We start from the raw sequence: 18,329 nt of genomic DNA on the forward strand, positions 1-18,329 counted from the left end.
TCGCTATCAGTGTGCAATGTGCAGGGTAAGGCTTCTATAGCTTAGTTCATAGGCCACCACATGACCCTCGTATCATGATGACGCACAAAGTTGACGTTTTCCCGTTTTTAAATTCTTCAGGATTCGGCTTGACTCTGTCCAGACTTGTGCATACTGCTTTTACCTGTTTCATCCTGGTTTCAAATTCTTCAGGATTCGGTTTAACCTTGTCCAGACGTGAGCATATTTAAACACTTCCATGTGAGGAATTGTTATTCTGGGTCGTCGTGGACACTCCAGAAACCTATGATCGAATCCCCGTTTGTCCCGATTATGTTTCTAGGTTTGTCAGCACCATATGCATGGCCATACCGGTGCTCGTGGGTGTCGCCAAAGCGATTAGCGTCTACGACCTGCATCACGTCGGGGTTTTCCCCAACATTAAGTCGTGATATAACTGGAATACTATTCAAAGCGCGTTAAACCCAACTCATTCATGATCATTATTACTCTCGGACAGCAGGTAAATTTCACCATATCGTTTAGAGAGTTGAACTGAACACAAAACTGTTGGTAGAATTACTCATTGTTTTTATAATGTACACACGTTCATTTTACATGACATAATATTCCCCGAATATTTAGAGGTCGGACTCTCAACGAGGGAGTGAGTTAGCGAGTGAGTTGCGTTTATGCCGCTTGGAACAGTATCGAAAACCTTCGAGTTCTTGTTATTGACAAACCAAGAATCAAGGATTCAATCCCACGATCATCGGCTTCTTGCTCGATTGCGGGACACAGGTCAGCTCATCTTGAACGACTGGGCCACCTGTGCGTCTCAAGTATGGTCATTTATGCAACTCAAAGTGGGAATATAGGATCAAACACACGCAATCAGATTTATGAAATTATATTTCTGCCGTTAAGTCAACCATCCAGCTTCAGTCTTGGAAGACTGAGACTCAATGGCGCGCCACCCGATGGAGTGGGATGGTGCTTACATTATCAGTCACCATATACGCGGAGCCAAGAGGTTTGCGCATGTGACTAGTGTGTGTGTGTGCGTATGTGTGTGTGTGTGTGTGTGTGTGTGTGTGTGTGTGTGTGTGTGTGTGAGTGCGTGTGTGTGTGTGTGTGTGTGTGTGTGTGTGTGTGTGTGTGTGTGTGTGTGTGTGTGTGTGTGTGTGTGTGTGTGTGTGTGTGTGTGTGCAGGGTTGCGCCCCCTGCGACTATTCCCAGGCCGCAGTTATACCCGGATAATTTTGATTATCTATACGCCAAAGACTTAAGGATATTTATTTACAAAAATGGTGATCGCATGTTTTAACTTCAGAAAAATGCAATTATTATAAGCTTTTTAAGACAACTATTTCCCCAGAATACTATTTGTTTGATATAAATTTGTAATGATTTAGAATCAATTCAGCACAATTAAGATGCAGATCTCATAGACTTAGGATAGAAGTAGGCAGACATAGAAACAGAGCCAGAGAATTGAGAATATGTTAACAATGTGGTTTAAATGTGATTGAAGATGAGTTTCATTTCTGTTAGTCCGTCCAAAATACGACCGTCTAAGAAGTATTGAACTGCCTTTTATGTACATCCCACTCAACAAACATTTATATCGATTATGTCACCAACTGATAAAGATAATCTAAAAAACTATCAATGTTCATTTATAATGCTATGTTAATTAGAATAACTATCAATGTTAATTTATAATGCTATGTTAATTAGAATAACTATCAATGTTCATTCACGCTATGTTAATTAGAAAAACTATCAATGTTCATTCACGCTATGTTAATTAGAATATGACCTGTTATACATATCTGCAACCATTCCCGAAAACAGAATTGTACTGCAGGCCTGAGGCCTTTTAGTATGGAATAAAACTTGGAATGTGTTGAGTGCGGCGTTAACAACGACCAATCAAACACTCTTGACATATATGCATCTTTATCGATGGATAAGTGGCACACTGAAGGGAATGACGAATCACTCTAAAGTTTCCTTACACCGAAAAATGTAAGCGAGGACTGTTTGTGAACTGATAAGACATCAGAAACATTGACGGCGATTCGGTCATTTTTGCGCATGACCAAGATGGCTGATAGGAAGCTGGATTGATATAGCTCATGTGTCGAGTAGCTATTCTTGGTAACCAGAAGAGTGACCTCCCCTAACTTCGGCTGTCTCGGGTGTTCACGGGTAATCTGATGCAAGAACGTCTTGTAACCGTATGTGTCCTTATTCTGCTTGTAAGTCACGTGGGAATATACGTGATATCGACCATTCGACGGTATGTGTATTTTACGATCTCGATACACAACGCCAGACATGAAGGCAAAGTTGTTCCGTCCTCGGCCATTCCAGGTCAGTGTGGTGCCTGAAACGAAAATATGAAGTGTCTCAAAATTAATTTTATTAAGGAGTGAGTTAAGCATTAACGTTGCATCGACAATGTTTCAGCCATTTAGCGACTAGAAACAACCTCCCCGCGAAGATCCAGCCTATACCGATTTCAGTAAACGTCATTTCTGAATGCAACCATTCCGCAACCATACCCGTTTACTGTATCTACAAGACTTCCTGGTTTTACCATTCCTGGAACATTACATTGAGTAGTGTACGTAGTACTTGGGATTTTTCGTGACACAATGAAACGGTACCCACACGGATGATTTAGTGTTGAACAAGGAAGCGTCAGGCACGATCGTGGTCACGAAGACACCAAAGCCGGGAAGAAGTACTATTTATAGCCACGTGTGTGTATTAAATAACATCTGAAGAAATAACATAGTTTTATGAATGGATCCTATTTAAAGAATACTTCAATACCAAAGCCGTACGTCATGGGTGTCTCTTTGGTAGAAAATCATAACTCAACCTGCTCAGCAACGGTAATTTGTTACCGGGACCTATGAATGCGTTGTAACATTCAAATCAAGTTGTCATTGTTTGGTTGTTGTTGTTGTTTTTTGTGTGTGTTTGTTTGTTTGTTTGTTTGTGTTTTTGGTTTTTGTTTGTTTTGTTTTGTTGTTGTTGTTGTTTTGTTTTTTTGGGGGGTAGGGGGGTTGGTGTATTTTTTTGCTTTTTTTTGTAAACTGATGGGCAAATGAAAGTATACAGTTGAAAAATGGAGTTGACCGAACAATTACAAACGTTATCACAGCGTTAATAGACTGAAAACAGTCGCCGAAACAACACTGCAAACGTAAGGTCCAAAACATAACAATGGTACCCGCACTAAATACATCACCATCGAATAACCACTTCTTGTTTTTGTTTTCATTTTAGCCGCCAAACGTGGGTAAATACTTTCTTTCCCCGTCCGCTGAGATGCGAACAAAACCTATTTTGTTTGTTTTCCGTCTGGTGAGTAATACCCTCGTAATGCATCGCTAATAAGAAGAAACAGTTATGGTAACCTTAGAAACAAACCATTTATTGCTGCCGGGTCCAGATACAGATGTGCTCCAGTGGCACCTCTCATCCACGGAGCGGTGACACTGGGCGTGAGAGGAGCATCCGCTGTAACAGACAGGTAGTTTTGTTTGTTTGTTTGTTTGTTTGTTGTTTAACACCGCACTCAGCAATATTCCAGCTGTATGACGGCGATCTGTAAGTAATCGAGTCTGGACCAGACAGCACAGTGATTGACATCATGAGCGTCGATCCACGCAATTGGGATACGATGACATGCATCAACCAAGTCAGCGAGCCTGACCACCCGATCCCGTTAGTCTCCTCTTACGACAAGCATAATCTCCTTTTATGGCAAGCATCGGTTGCTGAAGGCCTATTCTACCCCGGATCTTTACGGGTAGACAGATAGTGAGAACCATAGTCACCTTCAAACATGATTTTGTCTTTTAGACCAGGAAGAATAATTGTGGGATAGTTTTTTCTCAAATATGTCTTCTGACAACAAAAGTTCGTGTATTTTTACTAATGTTAATCTGAATTTATTTTTTATACGTCGTGAATCATGGTCTGGTTCACAAGATCATTAAAAAATATAATTTTGTATGAGATAATAAAAAAAGTAAGGGACGATTTAAGTTCTTGCTATATCATATAGAAAATAATTAATAATTTTATATTGGCGTGAGTATTTATTTTTACATACCTTTTCCTTTATATATAGCTTTAGCCATCTGCAAAAACAATATTAACAATCTGGCTTATGTTGCAGACATATAGAAATGACTTAATACACTTATCTTATAAAAATACATTGGTAAACAAATTAGTATTCATAATAGTACCTCAGATGTTGCTATAATGCTTGTGATCTTTTGTTGGTAAAATCTTTTAATCTGTTACATAAACACAAATAGTCATAGTAGTTGTGAGTGAGTGAGTGGTCTATATAATTACGGATGTTGTCAGGTGAGATAATTAACTGACATGTTGATGTTGAGTATTACTTATCTATATCGTGTCGTATGGCAAATGCTATCGCACAATGTCACTTCCTTCTTGTAACACGAAGCACAGATACAACACTGATAAACATGATATACAGGGTTGCGATAAATGCAGCAGAGATGTTTGTTTGTTTGTTCTTTAACGCCGCACTCAGCAATATTCCAGCTATATGACGGCTGTCTGTAAAATAATCTGGAGTCTAGACCAGGCAATCCAGTGATTGATATCATGAGCGTCGATAGCAGAGATGTAAATATTTGCAAACTTTTATGACGCCATACAGTAGGAACATGTTTTGAACACATACAATAATATATTCCGCTTTACACTCTTAAAATTCCAAATTCAGTGAACTTTTGTAAATATAAACGACAAAACTCTGTCAGTGCCTATAAGAAATCTCCGTTAAAAGCAGACTCGAAAGTACGATTCCGACTATATCATGAGCATGTGTTTATGAATTATCAAATGGTGATACCAGGTGTCCTCGAAAATATGAGCGTCACAAACACATGCAAAGGCAAATCAATCACCCAACTAAAAACACGGAAACATAGGGTACGATTCAAACTAGAAACACACACCTGTTCAAATGCAGGAGAAAGTTCATCCTTTTCTTTAAGGCAGCAAAATGTGTGGTTACCTTCCTTGGCCAGTCTGAAGAGTGTGTCATTGGATTCGATACCGGAACCCAGATAATCGCAAACAAAACACACAGAGCCTGTGTCAGCATTGGGTAGAGGCGTGTCTGTATCATGTTTTACCACTACGAAGGAGAGTACCAATGTCACAACAGCTACATTGACAAGAAGGGATCCCACCACACTGATACGAACACAAACAGGTCCAAACAGGGGCACATCAGCTCTGTTGGTTGATATGAACTCTGTGGATTCCGACATGTTGGATGTAGATGCGCTGTGAACTGGCCGATCGAGTGTTCGTACAGATTATTCTACCTGAATGTTGACAAGACTTCCTGGTCGATTGGGATTTTCAAATACCTGGGCAACCCCCTTCTTTTAAATAGAAAGGCGCTTACTTGCTAGAAGTCCTCCTTGAGGCCTGGTGTAGCATTGTATAATCTGATTAATATGTATCATACATGTGTACCGATAGAGTGAAAGTGGGTACGCACTATGCCATATGTTTTGAATACAGTGGCTAGTCTATCAGAGGCATTGACCATGTACGGTTCGTTATATGCTGTTATCAAATATAGAGACGTCTCTGTTACTTAGAATTTGCATTTACTTGGACGAGCTACTTTCCTTTTTCAATTCGTCGTGTAATCCTTCTGACGGGTATTCAGAGACACACATTACCGTAACACCATGAAAAGAAGTCACACACTGCAGGGTGGCCATGCAGAGGTCATACATGACCAAACATGCACGGAGAACGTACTGTTCTCCCACTGTGCTACGGGCTAAAGCTGACGATATATATGTTGAATTATCAATACTGTTATGAGCGTCGTGGGGCCACAGCACTGACATTCATGAGGTAATATTTCTGTGTGCGTCAAGATTTCTCGGAAATGGGTTTGTTTATAGATCTTGGTATCGCGCTTCTGATTTTACTTTCGTTATTAAATCTAGATTGCTGTTTTATTTCAGGTGTAAGTATCTTTGATATAACCTAAGAGCTGACGTTCCTGTAATATTCGGAGCGGGACGGGCGGGAATTGGTTGGGGATGAGGGAGTGGGAGTTGGTGGGGAATGAGGAGGTGGTGGGGGATGAGGGGGTTGGGGATGAAGGGGTGGGAGGTGGTGGGGAATGAGGAGGTGGTGGGTTATGAGGGGGTTGGGGATGAAGGGGTGGGAGGTGGTGGGGATTGAGGAGGTGGTGGGGGATTGGGGGTGAAGGGGTGGGAGGCGGTGGAGAATATGGGGTGGAAATGGTGGGTGATGGAGGGGTTGGGGATGAGGGAGTGGGAGGAGGTTCGAGAATGAGGAGGTGGTGGGGAATGAGGGGGTTGGGGATGAAGGGGTGGGAGGTGGTGGGGAATGAGGAGGTGGTGGGGGATGAGGAGGTGGTCGGGGATTAAGGGATTGGGGGATTGGGGTGGGAGGCGGCGGAGAATATGGGGTGGAAATGGTTGGTGATGGAGGGGTTGGGGATGAGGGGGTGGGAGGTGGTGGGGGATGAGGGTGTTGGGGATTAAGGGATGGGAGGTGGTGGGTTATGAGGGTGTTGGGGATGAAGGGGTGGGAGGTGGTGGGGAATGAGGAGGTGGTGGGTTATGAGGGGGTTGGTGATGAAGGGGTGGGAGGTGGTGGAGAATGAGGAGGTGGTGGGGAATGAGGAGGTGGTGGAGAATGAGGAGGTGGTGGGGAATGAGGAGGTGGTCGGGGATTAAGGGATTGGGGGTGAAGGGGTGGGAGGCGGCGGAGAATATGGGGTCGGAAATGGTTGGTGATGGAGGGGTTGGGGATGAGGGAGTGGGAGGTGGTGGGGGATGAGGGTGTTGGGGATTAAGGGATGGGAGGTGGTGGGTTATGAGGGGGTTGGGGATGAAGGGGTGGGAGGTGGTGGGGAATGACGAGGTGGTGGGTTATGAGGGGGTTGGTGATGAAGGGGTGGGAGGTGGTGGAGAATGAGGAGGTGGTGGGGAATGAGGAGGTGGTGGAGAATGAGGAGGTGGTGGGTTATGAGGGGGTTGGTGATGAAGGGGTGGGAGGTGGTGGAGAATGAGGAGGTTGTGGGGAATGAGGAGGTGGTGGGGAATGAGGAGGTGGTGGGGAATGAGGAGGTGGTGGAGAATGAGGAGGTGGTGGGTTATGAGGGGGTTGGTGATGAAGGGGTGGGAGGTGGTGGAGAATGAGGAGGTGGTGGGGAATGAGGAGGTGGTGGAGAATGAGGAGGTGGTGGGGAATGAGGAGGTGGTGGGGAATGAGGAGGTGGTGGGGAATGAGGAGGTGGTCGGGGATTAAGGGATTGGGGGTGAAGGGGTGGGAGGCGGCGGAGAATATGGGGTCGGAAATGGTTGGTGATGGAGGGGTTGGGGATGAGGGAGTTGGAGGTGGTGGGAATGAGGGTGTTGGGGATTAAGGGATGGGAGGTGGTGGGTTATGAGGGGGTTGGGGATGAAGGGGTGGGAGGTGGTGGGGAATGACGAGGTGGTGGGGGATGAGGGGGTTGGGGGTGAAGGGATGGGAGGCGGTGGAGAATATGGGGTTGAAATGGTGGGTGATGGAGGGGTAGGGGATGAAGGGGTGGAAGGTGGTGGAAAATAATGGGGGTAGGGGTGATGAGGGGGTTGGGGTTGAAGGGGGGGGGGTAAGGGGGTTGGGGTTGAAGGGGTGGGAGGTGGTGGAGAATGAGGGAGTAGGGGGTGGTGGGTTATGAGGAGGTGGTGGGGGATGAGGGGATTGGGGTGGGAGGTGGTTGAGAATGAGGGGGTCGGAGGGCCTATGTCTGACTCTTCAACTCTTCTGTCAGGGCCTATGTCTGACTCTCCAACTCTTCTGTCTGGGTCTATGTCTGACTCTCCAACTCTTCTGTCAGGGCCTATGTCTGACTCTCCAACTCTTCTGTCTGGGCCTATGTCTGACTCTTCAACTCTTCTGTCAGGGCCTATGTCTGACTCTCCAACTCTTCTGTCTGGGCCTATGTCTGACTCTCCAACTCTTCTGTCAGGGCCTATGTCTGACTCTCCAACTCTTCTGTCAGGGCCTATGTCTGACTCTCCAACTATTCTGTCAGGGCCTATGTCTGACTCTCCAACTCTTCTGTCAGGGCCTATGTCTGACTCTCCAACTCTTCTGTCAGGGCCTATGTCTGACTCTCCAACTCTTCTGTCAGGGCCTATGTCTGACTCTCCAACTCTTCTGTCTGGGTCTATGTCTGACTCTCCAACTCTTCTGTCAGGGCCTATGTCTGACTCTTCAACTCTTCTGTCAGGGCCTATGTCTGACTCTCCAACTCTTCTGTCTGGGTCTATGTCTGACTCTCCAACTCTTCTGTCAGGGCCTATGTCTGACTCTCCAACTCTTCTGTCTGGGCCTATGTCTGACTCTTCAACTCTTCTGTCAGGGCCTATGTCTGACTCTCCAACTCTTCTGTCTGGGCCTATGTCTGACTCTCCAACTCTTCTGTCAGGGCCTATGTCTGACTCTCCAACTCTTCTGTCAGGGCCTATGTCTGACTCTCCAACTATTCTGTCAGGGCCTATGTCTGACTCTCCAACTCTTCTGTCAGGGCCTAAGTCTGACTCTCCAACTCTTCTGTCAGGGCCTATGTCTGACTCTCCAACTCTTCTGTCAGGGCCTATGTCTGACTCTCCAACTCTTCTGTCTGGGTCTATGTCTGACTCTCCAACTCTTCTGTCAGGGCCTATGTCTGACTCTCCAACTCTTCTGTCTGGGCCTATGTCTGACTCTTCAACTCTTCTGTCAGGGCCTATGTCTGACTCTCCAACTCTTCTGTCTGGGCCTATGTCTGACTCTCCAACTCTTCTGTCAGGGCCTATGTCTGACTCTCCAACTCTTCTGTCAGGGCCTATGTCTGACTCTCCAACTATTCTGTCAGGGCCTATGTCTGACTCTCCAACTCTTCTGTCAGGGCCTATGTCTGACTCTCCAACTCTTCTGTCTGGGCCTATGTCTGACTCTCCAACTCTTCTGTCTGGGTCTATGTCTGACTCTCCAACTCTTCTGTCAGGGCCTATGTCTGACTCTCCAACTATTCTGTCTGGGTCTATGTCTGACTCTCCAACTCTTCTGTCAGGGCCTACATGTATGTCTGACTCTCCAACTCTTCTGCCTGGGCCTATGTCTGACTCTCCAACTCTTCTGTCTGGGCCTATGTCTGACTCTCCAACTCTTCTGTCAGGGCCTATGTCTGACTCTTCAACTATTCTGTCTGGGCCTATGTCTGACTCTCCAACTCTTCTGTCAGGGCCTATGTCTGACTCTCCAACTCTTCTGTCAGGGCCTATGTCTGACTCTCCAACTCTTCTTTTTGGGCCTATGTCTGACTCTCCAACTATTCCGTCTTGGTCCGTGACACAAACAGGGTTGGTTTGAACCATTTCATTTAGACAAGCGTATGCTTGTTAGGCGTTGTATGGGCAACCACAGCATTGTTTCCGTTTATCTCATTAACTGTTCTTCAAAAGCGACAATGATTCTTTCATGAAATACAGCACACATAATATATACATTCTAAATATAGGTTTTCCATTTCTGTTGATTGTGTTTATGACCGTGGCTTGATTGTGTGTTCATATGATACTCTTGTCCTCACTGTGTGAGTGAGTGAGTTGGGTTATATCGCGGCGTGTCATCTTAATGTGGGAGGAAAGCCCGAAGTGATGCAGGTCTCAGACGCGTACGTTTACCACTTCGGTTAAACCCACGAGCACGGGTATGGTGCTGACAAACCTAGAAACATAATCGGGACGAACCGGGATTCAAACCCACAATCATAGGTTTCTGGCGTGCCCAAGGGACGCAACTCTGCACAGTCCCCTCACTGTGTGCTATGCTTGGACACATGTGAGGTGATATGGCCCGTGGAGATTCGTTGGTCCCCAGTAACCTACATGTATACTTATTCTACGTGAGACTATATGGATCAGGCGGTCAAGCTGGTCACTGGGTTGACTGCGTGTCATCGGTTCGTGCCCAGATGATAATGACAATATCGCAGAACATCCCCCGTGAAGATCAGCGTTAGCATTGGTCTTCAGGAATCCATGTTTATCGCAGAGGCGACTAACGGGATCGCGTGGTCAGGCTCGCTGACTTGGTTGACCCTTTCCATATTCATAAGAAATATCTGCCAAGAGCAGAGATAATTTCACGATTCAATCTATATCATGAGAATGACTTTATGAATCGCTTTCAAATAGTGACGATACCAGGTGTTCGAGAAAAGGTGAGCGTATCCTGCCCAATCGGCCACTACCATCACAAACGCTCGCAAAATTGCAAGTCAACTGTTGAAATAAAATGTGAAAAAATGCGGGCATATGGCACAAGTCAAAATAGGGAATAGCATTACAGTAAACTACGGTTATTACGAACTCAAAGGGACCACATATTGTAATTAGTTCGTTATAACCGTAGTTCGTTATAAGCATATATACAGCATATATACATCACATAGACGGGGCTACAAAATAAGTTCGTTACATCGGTCAGTTCGTTATAAGCGTATTCGTTATAACCGTAGTTTACTGTATTTACACCAAATTTACTCCTCCGCATGTCTACCACAAAACGTTTTAAAAGCTTTACTCGGGCTTTCAATGGTGGCACCCTGATAAAACAACGTTTGAGCTGTTTGACATCTCTTTATAGGAAGAGCATGCTAGATTGTACCTTACAAGTAGTGAAATAAATCACCAAAGGCTGGAGCTGCTGGAATATTGCGAGAGATAAAGGGGAAGTTAACTATTGGAAGGCTGAAGTCAACCATCTCGTCATACAAACTTGTGAAGGCTTTTTTGCCATTTTGAATATGTATTCATAGATCTGAATATGAACATATGAGACGGTCTCACTAGCCTCCTTTAATTTATCTCTAGTTGAGGTGGCCGCATCCGTGGTCTAGTGGTAGAGCGTCCGCCTGGAGAGCGGAAAGTCCGGAGTTCGATTCCCGACCGCGTCATACCAAAAGACGTTAAAAGATGGTACTTGTTGTTACCCTGACTGGCGCTCAGCAATAAGGGGATAAAACAAGGACTGGTCGGCTCGGAGTCTGTATACTGTGTCTGAGTGGGGTATTCATGTTAAACTGCGGCATGGTATCTCAGTGAGCTAGCACTAGAAATCGGCATCAGTCCGGACTAGTACAAGCAGCCACACAAACACATACACGTACATGCACGTCGCTATATAAGTGCAATAATCTTGGACGCGACGTTAAACCCCATTTCACCTCACCTCTAGTTGAGGTGGGTATATCGATGGAAAAGAATTGGCTATTTGACCGTTATAGAACGATATAAGGTTATCGATATAACCGAATCTTAAGTCAAACTTCTCGACCATATTCCCTTGTTTGAAATATAAAGTACTGTTTGAAGAGATGCCAACCTCTGCATCCCTATCACTTAAAATGGATTATCTACATGACCACTTACATCATGGACCCGTGAATATCTAGGTTAGAAAAGGTCTTTAGCAACCCATGCTTGCCGTAAAATGCGACTATGCTAGTCGTCAGAGGCGACCAACGGGATCGAGTGGTCAATGTCAATCTCTGGATTGTCTGGTCCAGATTCGATTATTTCAACAATGAATAAATAAATAATAATATGCAAAATATACCGTCAAGAGTTTATTTCCTGACATTTTATGAATAATACTGATAGAGATAAGTTAAGTCCAAGTTAATTTGTTTAAGTTACAGTTTATAATGATTACATATCAACAAATAATTTCTTACACGACATACAATGTTAATTATTTCTCCTTTACCCTAATTGATGTACCTTGGTAATATTATCTTCTAACCCTCATACACGAACACATCATTGTTCTAATTTCTTAATGATATATGAAAGAAATATCTACAGACGATGCAGCCCGAAATAGCTGGCTGGTGAGAAGTTGTACACCAGCGATGGATCCGAGAATTCCACGAATATTTCGTCGTGTCGTCGCAATTTGAGATTTGCTGCTAAGAAACTCGTTCTTCTCTCGTGGTTGTTGAGCGACATCTTGCTGATGAGAAGGAGCTGATTCCCGGTCTGCGGCAAGTGGGGATTATACCTTTGTACACAGTGAACAATGTCAAGGCCATCTGTGATGTTATCAGGGGAGATGGTCACGTGAGAGTACAGGAAGTAGACGCCCCCTTGGGGTACCCGCAGTGTACCGTTTGAATATCTGACACCACCAGTAGTGTGCGCCGTTCCGTAGCCTGTGTCCTCAACCCACGTCAAGCGATGATTTGCTGTAATATTAAAAATTAAAAAATTAAATGATTAAAAAAGGCTCTGATATATCGTTATCATTTCTGTTACATTGGATACTTACATCATGGACCCGTGAATATCTAGGTTAGAATAGGTCTTCAGCAACCCATGCTTGCCGTAAAAGGCGACTATGTTAGTCGTAAGAGGCGACCAACGGGATCGAGTGGTCAATGTCAATCTCTGGATTGTCTGGTCCAGATTCGATTATTTATAGATCGCCATATAGCTGAAATATTGCTGAGTGCGGCGTTAAACAGAACAAAAATAATCAAACTCACATCACGAGGCTCTCCGTTTGGGATAATGTTCAGCGAGACAGGCGACTATCATTATTTGTAACGAATATCAGTTACGCGTGCGTTAGCCGACTTCAAATGCAGCTTTAAAGTTACAAAATACTGCGTAATCGGATTTGCCGAAAACTTAAAAAAAGAACGAGAATATGTAACTTCTTTCTTTGATGCCCGTGCTGCATTTGAACCAGCACTTACATAGCTGAAAGTAGGTCAATTAACTGTCAATTCGCTACAAATAATCTGCAGTTGAAACAATAGTGACGTCATTTTAACCCATGTGTGAATATCGTCATGAATTTCCATATTTTAAATGGCTTCATAACTCTAACGGGATCGGGTGGTCAGGCTCGCCGACATGGTTGATGCATCTCATCGATCCCAATTGCGTGGATCGATGCTCATGATATCAAACCCTGGATTGCCTGGTCCACACTCGATCATTTACAGACCGTCGTCATATAGCTGGAATATTGCTGAATGTGGCGTTAAACCACAAACAAACAAACCAATCATAACGCTGTAGAACTAGAAGACGGAAATCAATCATATGTGCACCAGTGTGACTTGTTGTATCGAAATCACACGACAAATATAACGTAATTATGCATACTGACTGTATATTATATAACAAACATAACAAGATTATGCAAGCTGACTGTATTCTACCACAAATAAAGCATGTGTTCTTTTAGCAGAGAGTTCTTATGATGATGGAAATGACTTTTATTCATCTCTAACACAAACAGTGTCCAAGAATCCAGTCATATGACAAACCTTTATTTCTGTGTACGTCGAGGTAAAGGTGGGCAGAATTGTTGGGTCTGAGACTGAAAGCTTCTGTCCCCGTGGCCCTCTGGCTGTAGTGATAGTACTCCCCTACAACCTGTTATATACGGGAACATCACGATCAGTGACATTTCATACACTACAGAATTTACAAATACACAACAAAGACAAAGAGAAGCTATATACACAAACGATAACGACAAGTCACGTACGTATTTAATGAATACAACTAAAGTAGAATACTGAGAATGACAATGACAAGTCACGTACTTATTTAATTAAATAAAACGAAAGTAGAATACCGAGAATGACAATGACAAGTCACGTACATATTTAATTAAATAAAACGAAAGTAGAATACCGAGAATGACAATGACAAGCAACGTACGTATTTAATTAAATAAAACGAAAGTAGAATACTGAGAATGACAATGACATGTCACGTACGTATTAAATTGAATAAAACGAAAGCAGAATAGTGAGAATGACAAGTCACGTGCGTATTAATTAAATAAAACGAAAGTAGAATACTACGAATGGTAATGCCAAGCCACGTACGTATTTAATTGAATAAAACGAAAGTAGAATACTCAGAATGACAAGTCACGTACATATTTAATTGAATAAAACGAAAGTAAAATACTGAGTATGACAAGGCCAACAAAGTTTCTCAGTCGAAAGGAAGGTGGGACATTTGTGTTTAATTTAGGGCTTAGGGACCGACCAATATATATTCTCGGGTGGGAGTGGGGTGGGATAGGTTGCAACAAGATGTCTCACTGATAACAATATTTAATTTTTTTTAGCTGAAATAATATCCATCCTCCACGCAAAATCCCAGGCCTTCCCTAGAATATCAAAAGATCGGTCCTTACGTCCAATATAACAGTGAAAATGTTACTTGAAGTTTTAAACGAAGCCAGGATCAACTGGATAATTTTCATATACTATATATGAAAGTCTTATACAATGTGTACATATATATGTGCATATATTTGCTTATGTATGCTTGGACAGCCTTCGTGGTTTAGTGGTAGAGCGTCCGCCCGGAGAGCGGAAGGTCCGGGGTTCGATCCTCGGCCGCGTCATACGTAAAGACGTTAAAAGATGGTACAAGTTGTTAACCTGCCTGGCGCTCGGCATTAAGGGGCTAAACAAGGACTGGTCGGCTCGGAGTCAGTATACTGTGTCTGAAGGGGTATTCATGTTAAACTGCGGCATGGTATCTCAGTGAGCTAGCACTATAAATCGGCATCAGTCCGGACTAATAAAAACAGCCACACACACACGCACACGCACACGCACACACACACACACACATGCACACGCACGCGCACGCACATGCACGTCGCTATATAAGTGCAATAATCTTGGACGCGACGTTAAACCCCATTTTACCTCACCTTATGCTTAATGTAAATACGTAGTTGCGAGCATATATTATACTTACAAGGTTGAGTAGAGTTTGTAGATGTTCGGAATGATCCAGGCAACACAACGAGGATTTCTGACCCAGGTCTATGACCTTGACCTTTGACATTAACGGCGAATTGTCCGGTTCCGGAAGGTGAAGAGAATCGCACCTCACACATATAGAGTTAGACATATCAGCATCAAACTGAACCTCGGCGTTCGTATTCACGTTCAGTCTTATGTACATGTACCAACTCACTAAAGCAACGTTGATAGCCATTGATACCAAAAGGACAACGACACAAAAGCATGTTGATGGCCGCTGGTTCTGTTTTCTGGCGATCCCCTTCGTTGGGTTTGGACACACGACAGGCTGATATACCCCGGTGTGTGATGTGGTGAATACCTTCACTTTCTTTCTTCCAAAACTGTCGAATCCATTCGGGAGAAGCCTCTCACAGACAGAGGAAGACATCGTGGGTTTCCTGCTTGTAGTGCCTCGTCAAGCGCGAGTTACTTCCCCTTGCATTGCGTGGGTCTATTTATACCTACATCCTGGTTGACGGGTTTCTTAACTGTATGACTGCTTAGGATAATTTTAGACACACGCTAGCTTCCCAGAACTACACGTCTCATGTCGCATATTGATTACGTACAAAGTAGCACAGCGTCTTGTCTGTGTTTGTTGTGTGAGCTTTACTTGACACGAATCTCGCCTGACCTCAAAGCGCGTATCGCGAGACGAACAACACAACCCGAGCTTTAAGTCACGACTTCAAAGCGGGTATTTGCAGTTCACTTCACACGGGTTGATATGTAATACTATGCATTCGTAAATGCATACTGTGATTGTTTGCGTGACCCGTGAGTGTAATCGCCATTTAGTAGTGATTCATAAACACATGATTATAGTCAATCTTATTAGTGAGTGAGTGAGTATTGTTTTACGCCGCTTTTAGCAATATGCCAGCAATATCACGGCGAGGGTCACCAGAAATGGGCTTCACACATTGTACCCATGTCGGGAATCGAACCCAGGTCTTCGGCGTGACGAGCGAACGCTCTAACCACTAGGCTACCCGACCGCCCCGTCAATCTATTTAGAATCGAATCCTAGTTTTCGTTTCCGCCAAACAAAGGTCTGAGGTAATCCCGTTACGGGTCGGAATCGTACAATGGAATCTGCTTTTAGTACAAATTTCTTTAGAATATGGAAATGGTTCTATTCATTTAATTGTATCACGACGTCAAAGCCTTAGGGGTAAGTCATATCCGTGAAAAGAATTACAAGAAAGCAGCGAGTTCATAGAAATCTGTCCTCGCCTATGTCTATGCATCCCCCTCCCCTGACTACTTAGAAGCCTAACCAGTATTTATAGCGATTACTCCGAAGAGCGGAAGGTCGTAACAAAAGACTTTAAAAGGGTTTCTTGTTGTTACTCTGCATGGCTCTCGAAGGTTATGAAGGTTTGGTTTGGTTTGCTTCGTTGTTTAACGCCGCACTCAGCAATATTCCAGCTATATGACGGCGGTCTGTAAATAATCGAGTCTGGACCAGACAATCCAGTGATTAATATCATGAGCATCGACCCCCGCAATTGGGATACGATGACATGCATCAACCAAATCAGCGACCCTGACCACTCGATCCCGTTAGTCGCCTTTTACGACAAGCATAGTCACCTTTTACGGCAAGCATGGGTTGTTGAAGATCTATTCTACTCCGGAATCTTCACGGGTCGCTCTCGGTATGAAGGGATCGAGCAGGGACTGGTCGGCTCGGAGTCAGTACACTGTATTTGAGTGGGGTATCAATGTTAAACATACGGCATGGTATCTCAGTGGGCTAAACCGCTATTAGTCCGGAACAGTGCAAACAGCCACTCGCACGCACCCACACGCACGCACGCACGGGCACGCACGCACATGCACGTCGCTATATCAGTGTATTAATCTTGAAATATTAAACCCGATTTCACCTCACCTCATAGGCTGACGCGGTATACATGACCCACAAGATCAAAGAGTATTAGTTTTTAAATACCTGCATTGACACACACTCATTCAATAAAAGAGGAACACTAGTTTTGGAAAACCTGTCATAGATACGTCTCTCTTCCTGTAATGAATTAAGGCAGCATTAGTCACCATTAACCAGGTAGTTGTGTAATGAAGGGGTAAAAACGTCCTACAGTCACCGGAAAACCCTTTCCGCTCTCTGTGTCCCGTATAAAATATCTTAAGTGTTCATTGCAGTCTTCAACAATGTAATCAACCCTATATCAACAGCTTATTACAATATTAGAGCAGTGAAGCTGATGGTTTTATTATAGATTATTGAGGTCACAGGGAGCTTTCATATCAAATATCAATAGATACAAAAACAAACACGGAAGCGTGTGTCCAGTGACGAAGTACTGAAGTTAAAGTAGCGTTACGACGATCGTACCTCCGATACGTTTAACACGACAGTCGTGCGATAAGGTATCTTTGTTCAAGTAAAGGGAAAGTACTCGTCGACAAAAAAAAGTTGATCGACGCACTGCAGCCTGGCCCGGTTACCTGGTTGATAGCGGGTCACGGTACGGCATGATCAGTATATCTAATACAGTAAACTACGGTTATAACGAACTCAAAGGGACTACTATTTTTCGTTCGTTATTACCGTATTTCGTTATAAGCATATATACAGCATAACTACAGCAAATAGTCGGAACTAAAAAGTTAGTTCGTTTTATCCGCCAGTTCGTTATAAGCATATTCGTCATAACCGTAACTTACTGTGATATAATTGATCACTGGCTTGTCTGATCCAGACTTGATTATTTACATGCCGCCTTGGTCTACCTGATGTAGATTTATATCTTAACTAGCGGTAAGCGCCATACAGCTACAGCTGGGGTTACTTCCCTTACACAGCACATGGCCAACCACCGGAAGCCGCGCTCTTGTATACAGAAACACATGAACCCAAGTAAAGAAGGTTTTCAAAGAAGTTCACTCTTCTTGTTTATTCACTTATAAAGTTGACGCAGCAACTTACACCTGAATTATTGTTTGTTTGTTGTTTAACACCGCACTCAGCAATATTCCAGCTATATGACGGATGTCTGTAAATAATCGAGTCTGGACCAGACAATCCAGTGATTGACATCATGAGCATCGATCTACGCAATTGGGATCGATGACATTCATCAACCAAGTAAGCGTGCCTGACCACCCGATCCCGTTAGTCGCCTCTTACGACAAGCATGGTCTCTTTTTAACGACAAGCATGGGTTTCTGAAGACCTATTCTACCCCGGAATCTTCACGGGCCTCCTGAATTATCGCCAAGCGTATAACAGAAGATAAACGTATATCATGACCGGCATCCCCAAGAGGGTTTCTCTTGGCTAAACATATTGGTGTAATATCTTACATTTGCAAACTTTGTGTAAACTACTCGTATATTTGTTTACATATCAAAACAGTTTTTGCGAATAGTT

General features: G+C 43.8%; 2 protein-coding genes across 3 annotated transcripts; both read right to left on the reverse strand.

Moving 5' to 3' along the window:
* Positions 1-587: 587 nt before the first annotated feature.
* LOC139447854 (tumor necrosis factor-like) lies at positions 588-5,541 on the reverse strand. 2 transcript variants are annotated; one of them, XM_071229332.1, is made up of 4 exons: positions 5,001-5,541; positions 4,115-4,142; positions 3,427-3,516; positions 588-2,371 (listed from the first exon to the last, which is right to left on the reverse strand). In XM_071229332.1, exons 1-4 carry the CDS (start codon positions 5,316-5,318, stop codon positions 1,986-1,988), a joined length of 822 nt encoding a protein of 273 aa, XP_071085433.1. In that variant the 5' UTR covers positions 5,319-5,541; the 3' UTR covers positions 588-1,985. The 2 variants fall into 2 exon arrangements, with proteins under 2 accessions (XP_071085433.1, XP_071085434.1); XM_071229333.1 differs by lacking the exon at positions 3,427-3,516.
* Positions 5,542-11,717: 6,176 nt separating this feature from the next.
* On the reverse strand, positions 11,718-15,365 carry LOC139447641 (tumor necrosis factor ligand superfamily member 11-like). Its single transcript, XM_071229054.1, has 3 exons — positions 14,880-15,365; positions 13,418-13,526; positions 11,718-12,325 (listed from the first exon to the last, which is right to left on the reverse strand). The coding sequence occupies exons 1-3, from the start codon at positions 15,315-15,317 to the stop codon at positions 11,940-11,942; spliced, it is 933 nt and encodes a 310-aa protein (XP_071085155.1). The 5' UTR covers positions 15,318-15,365; the 3' UTR covers positions 11,718-11,939.
* Positions 15,366-18,329: the final 2,964 nt, after the last annotated feature.

The sequence above is a fragment of the Haliotis cracherodii genome, unplaced genomic scaffold (genome assembly GCF_022045235.1).
Source record: "Haliotis cracherodii isolate W230 unplaced genomic scaffold, xgHalCrac1.p SCAF_7, whole genome shotgun sequence".
NCBI lineage: Eukaryota > Metazoa > Mollusca > Gastropoda > Lepetellida > Haliotidae > Haliotis > Haliotis cracherodii.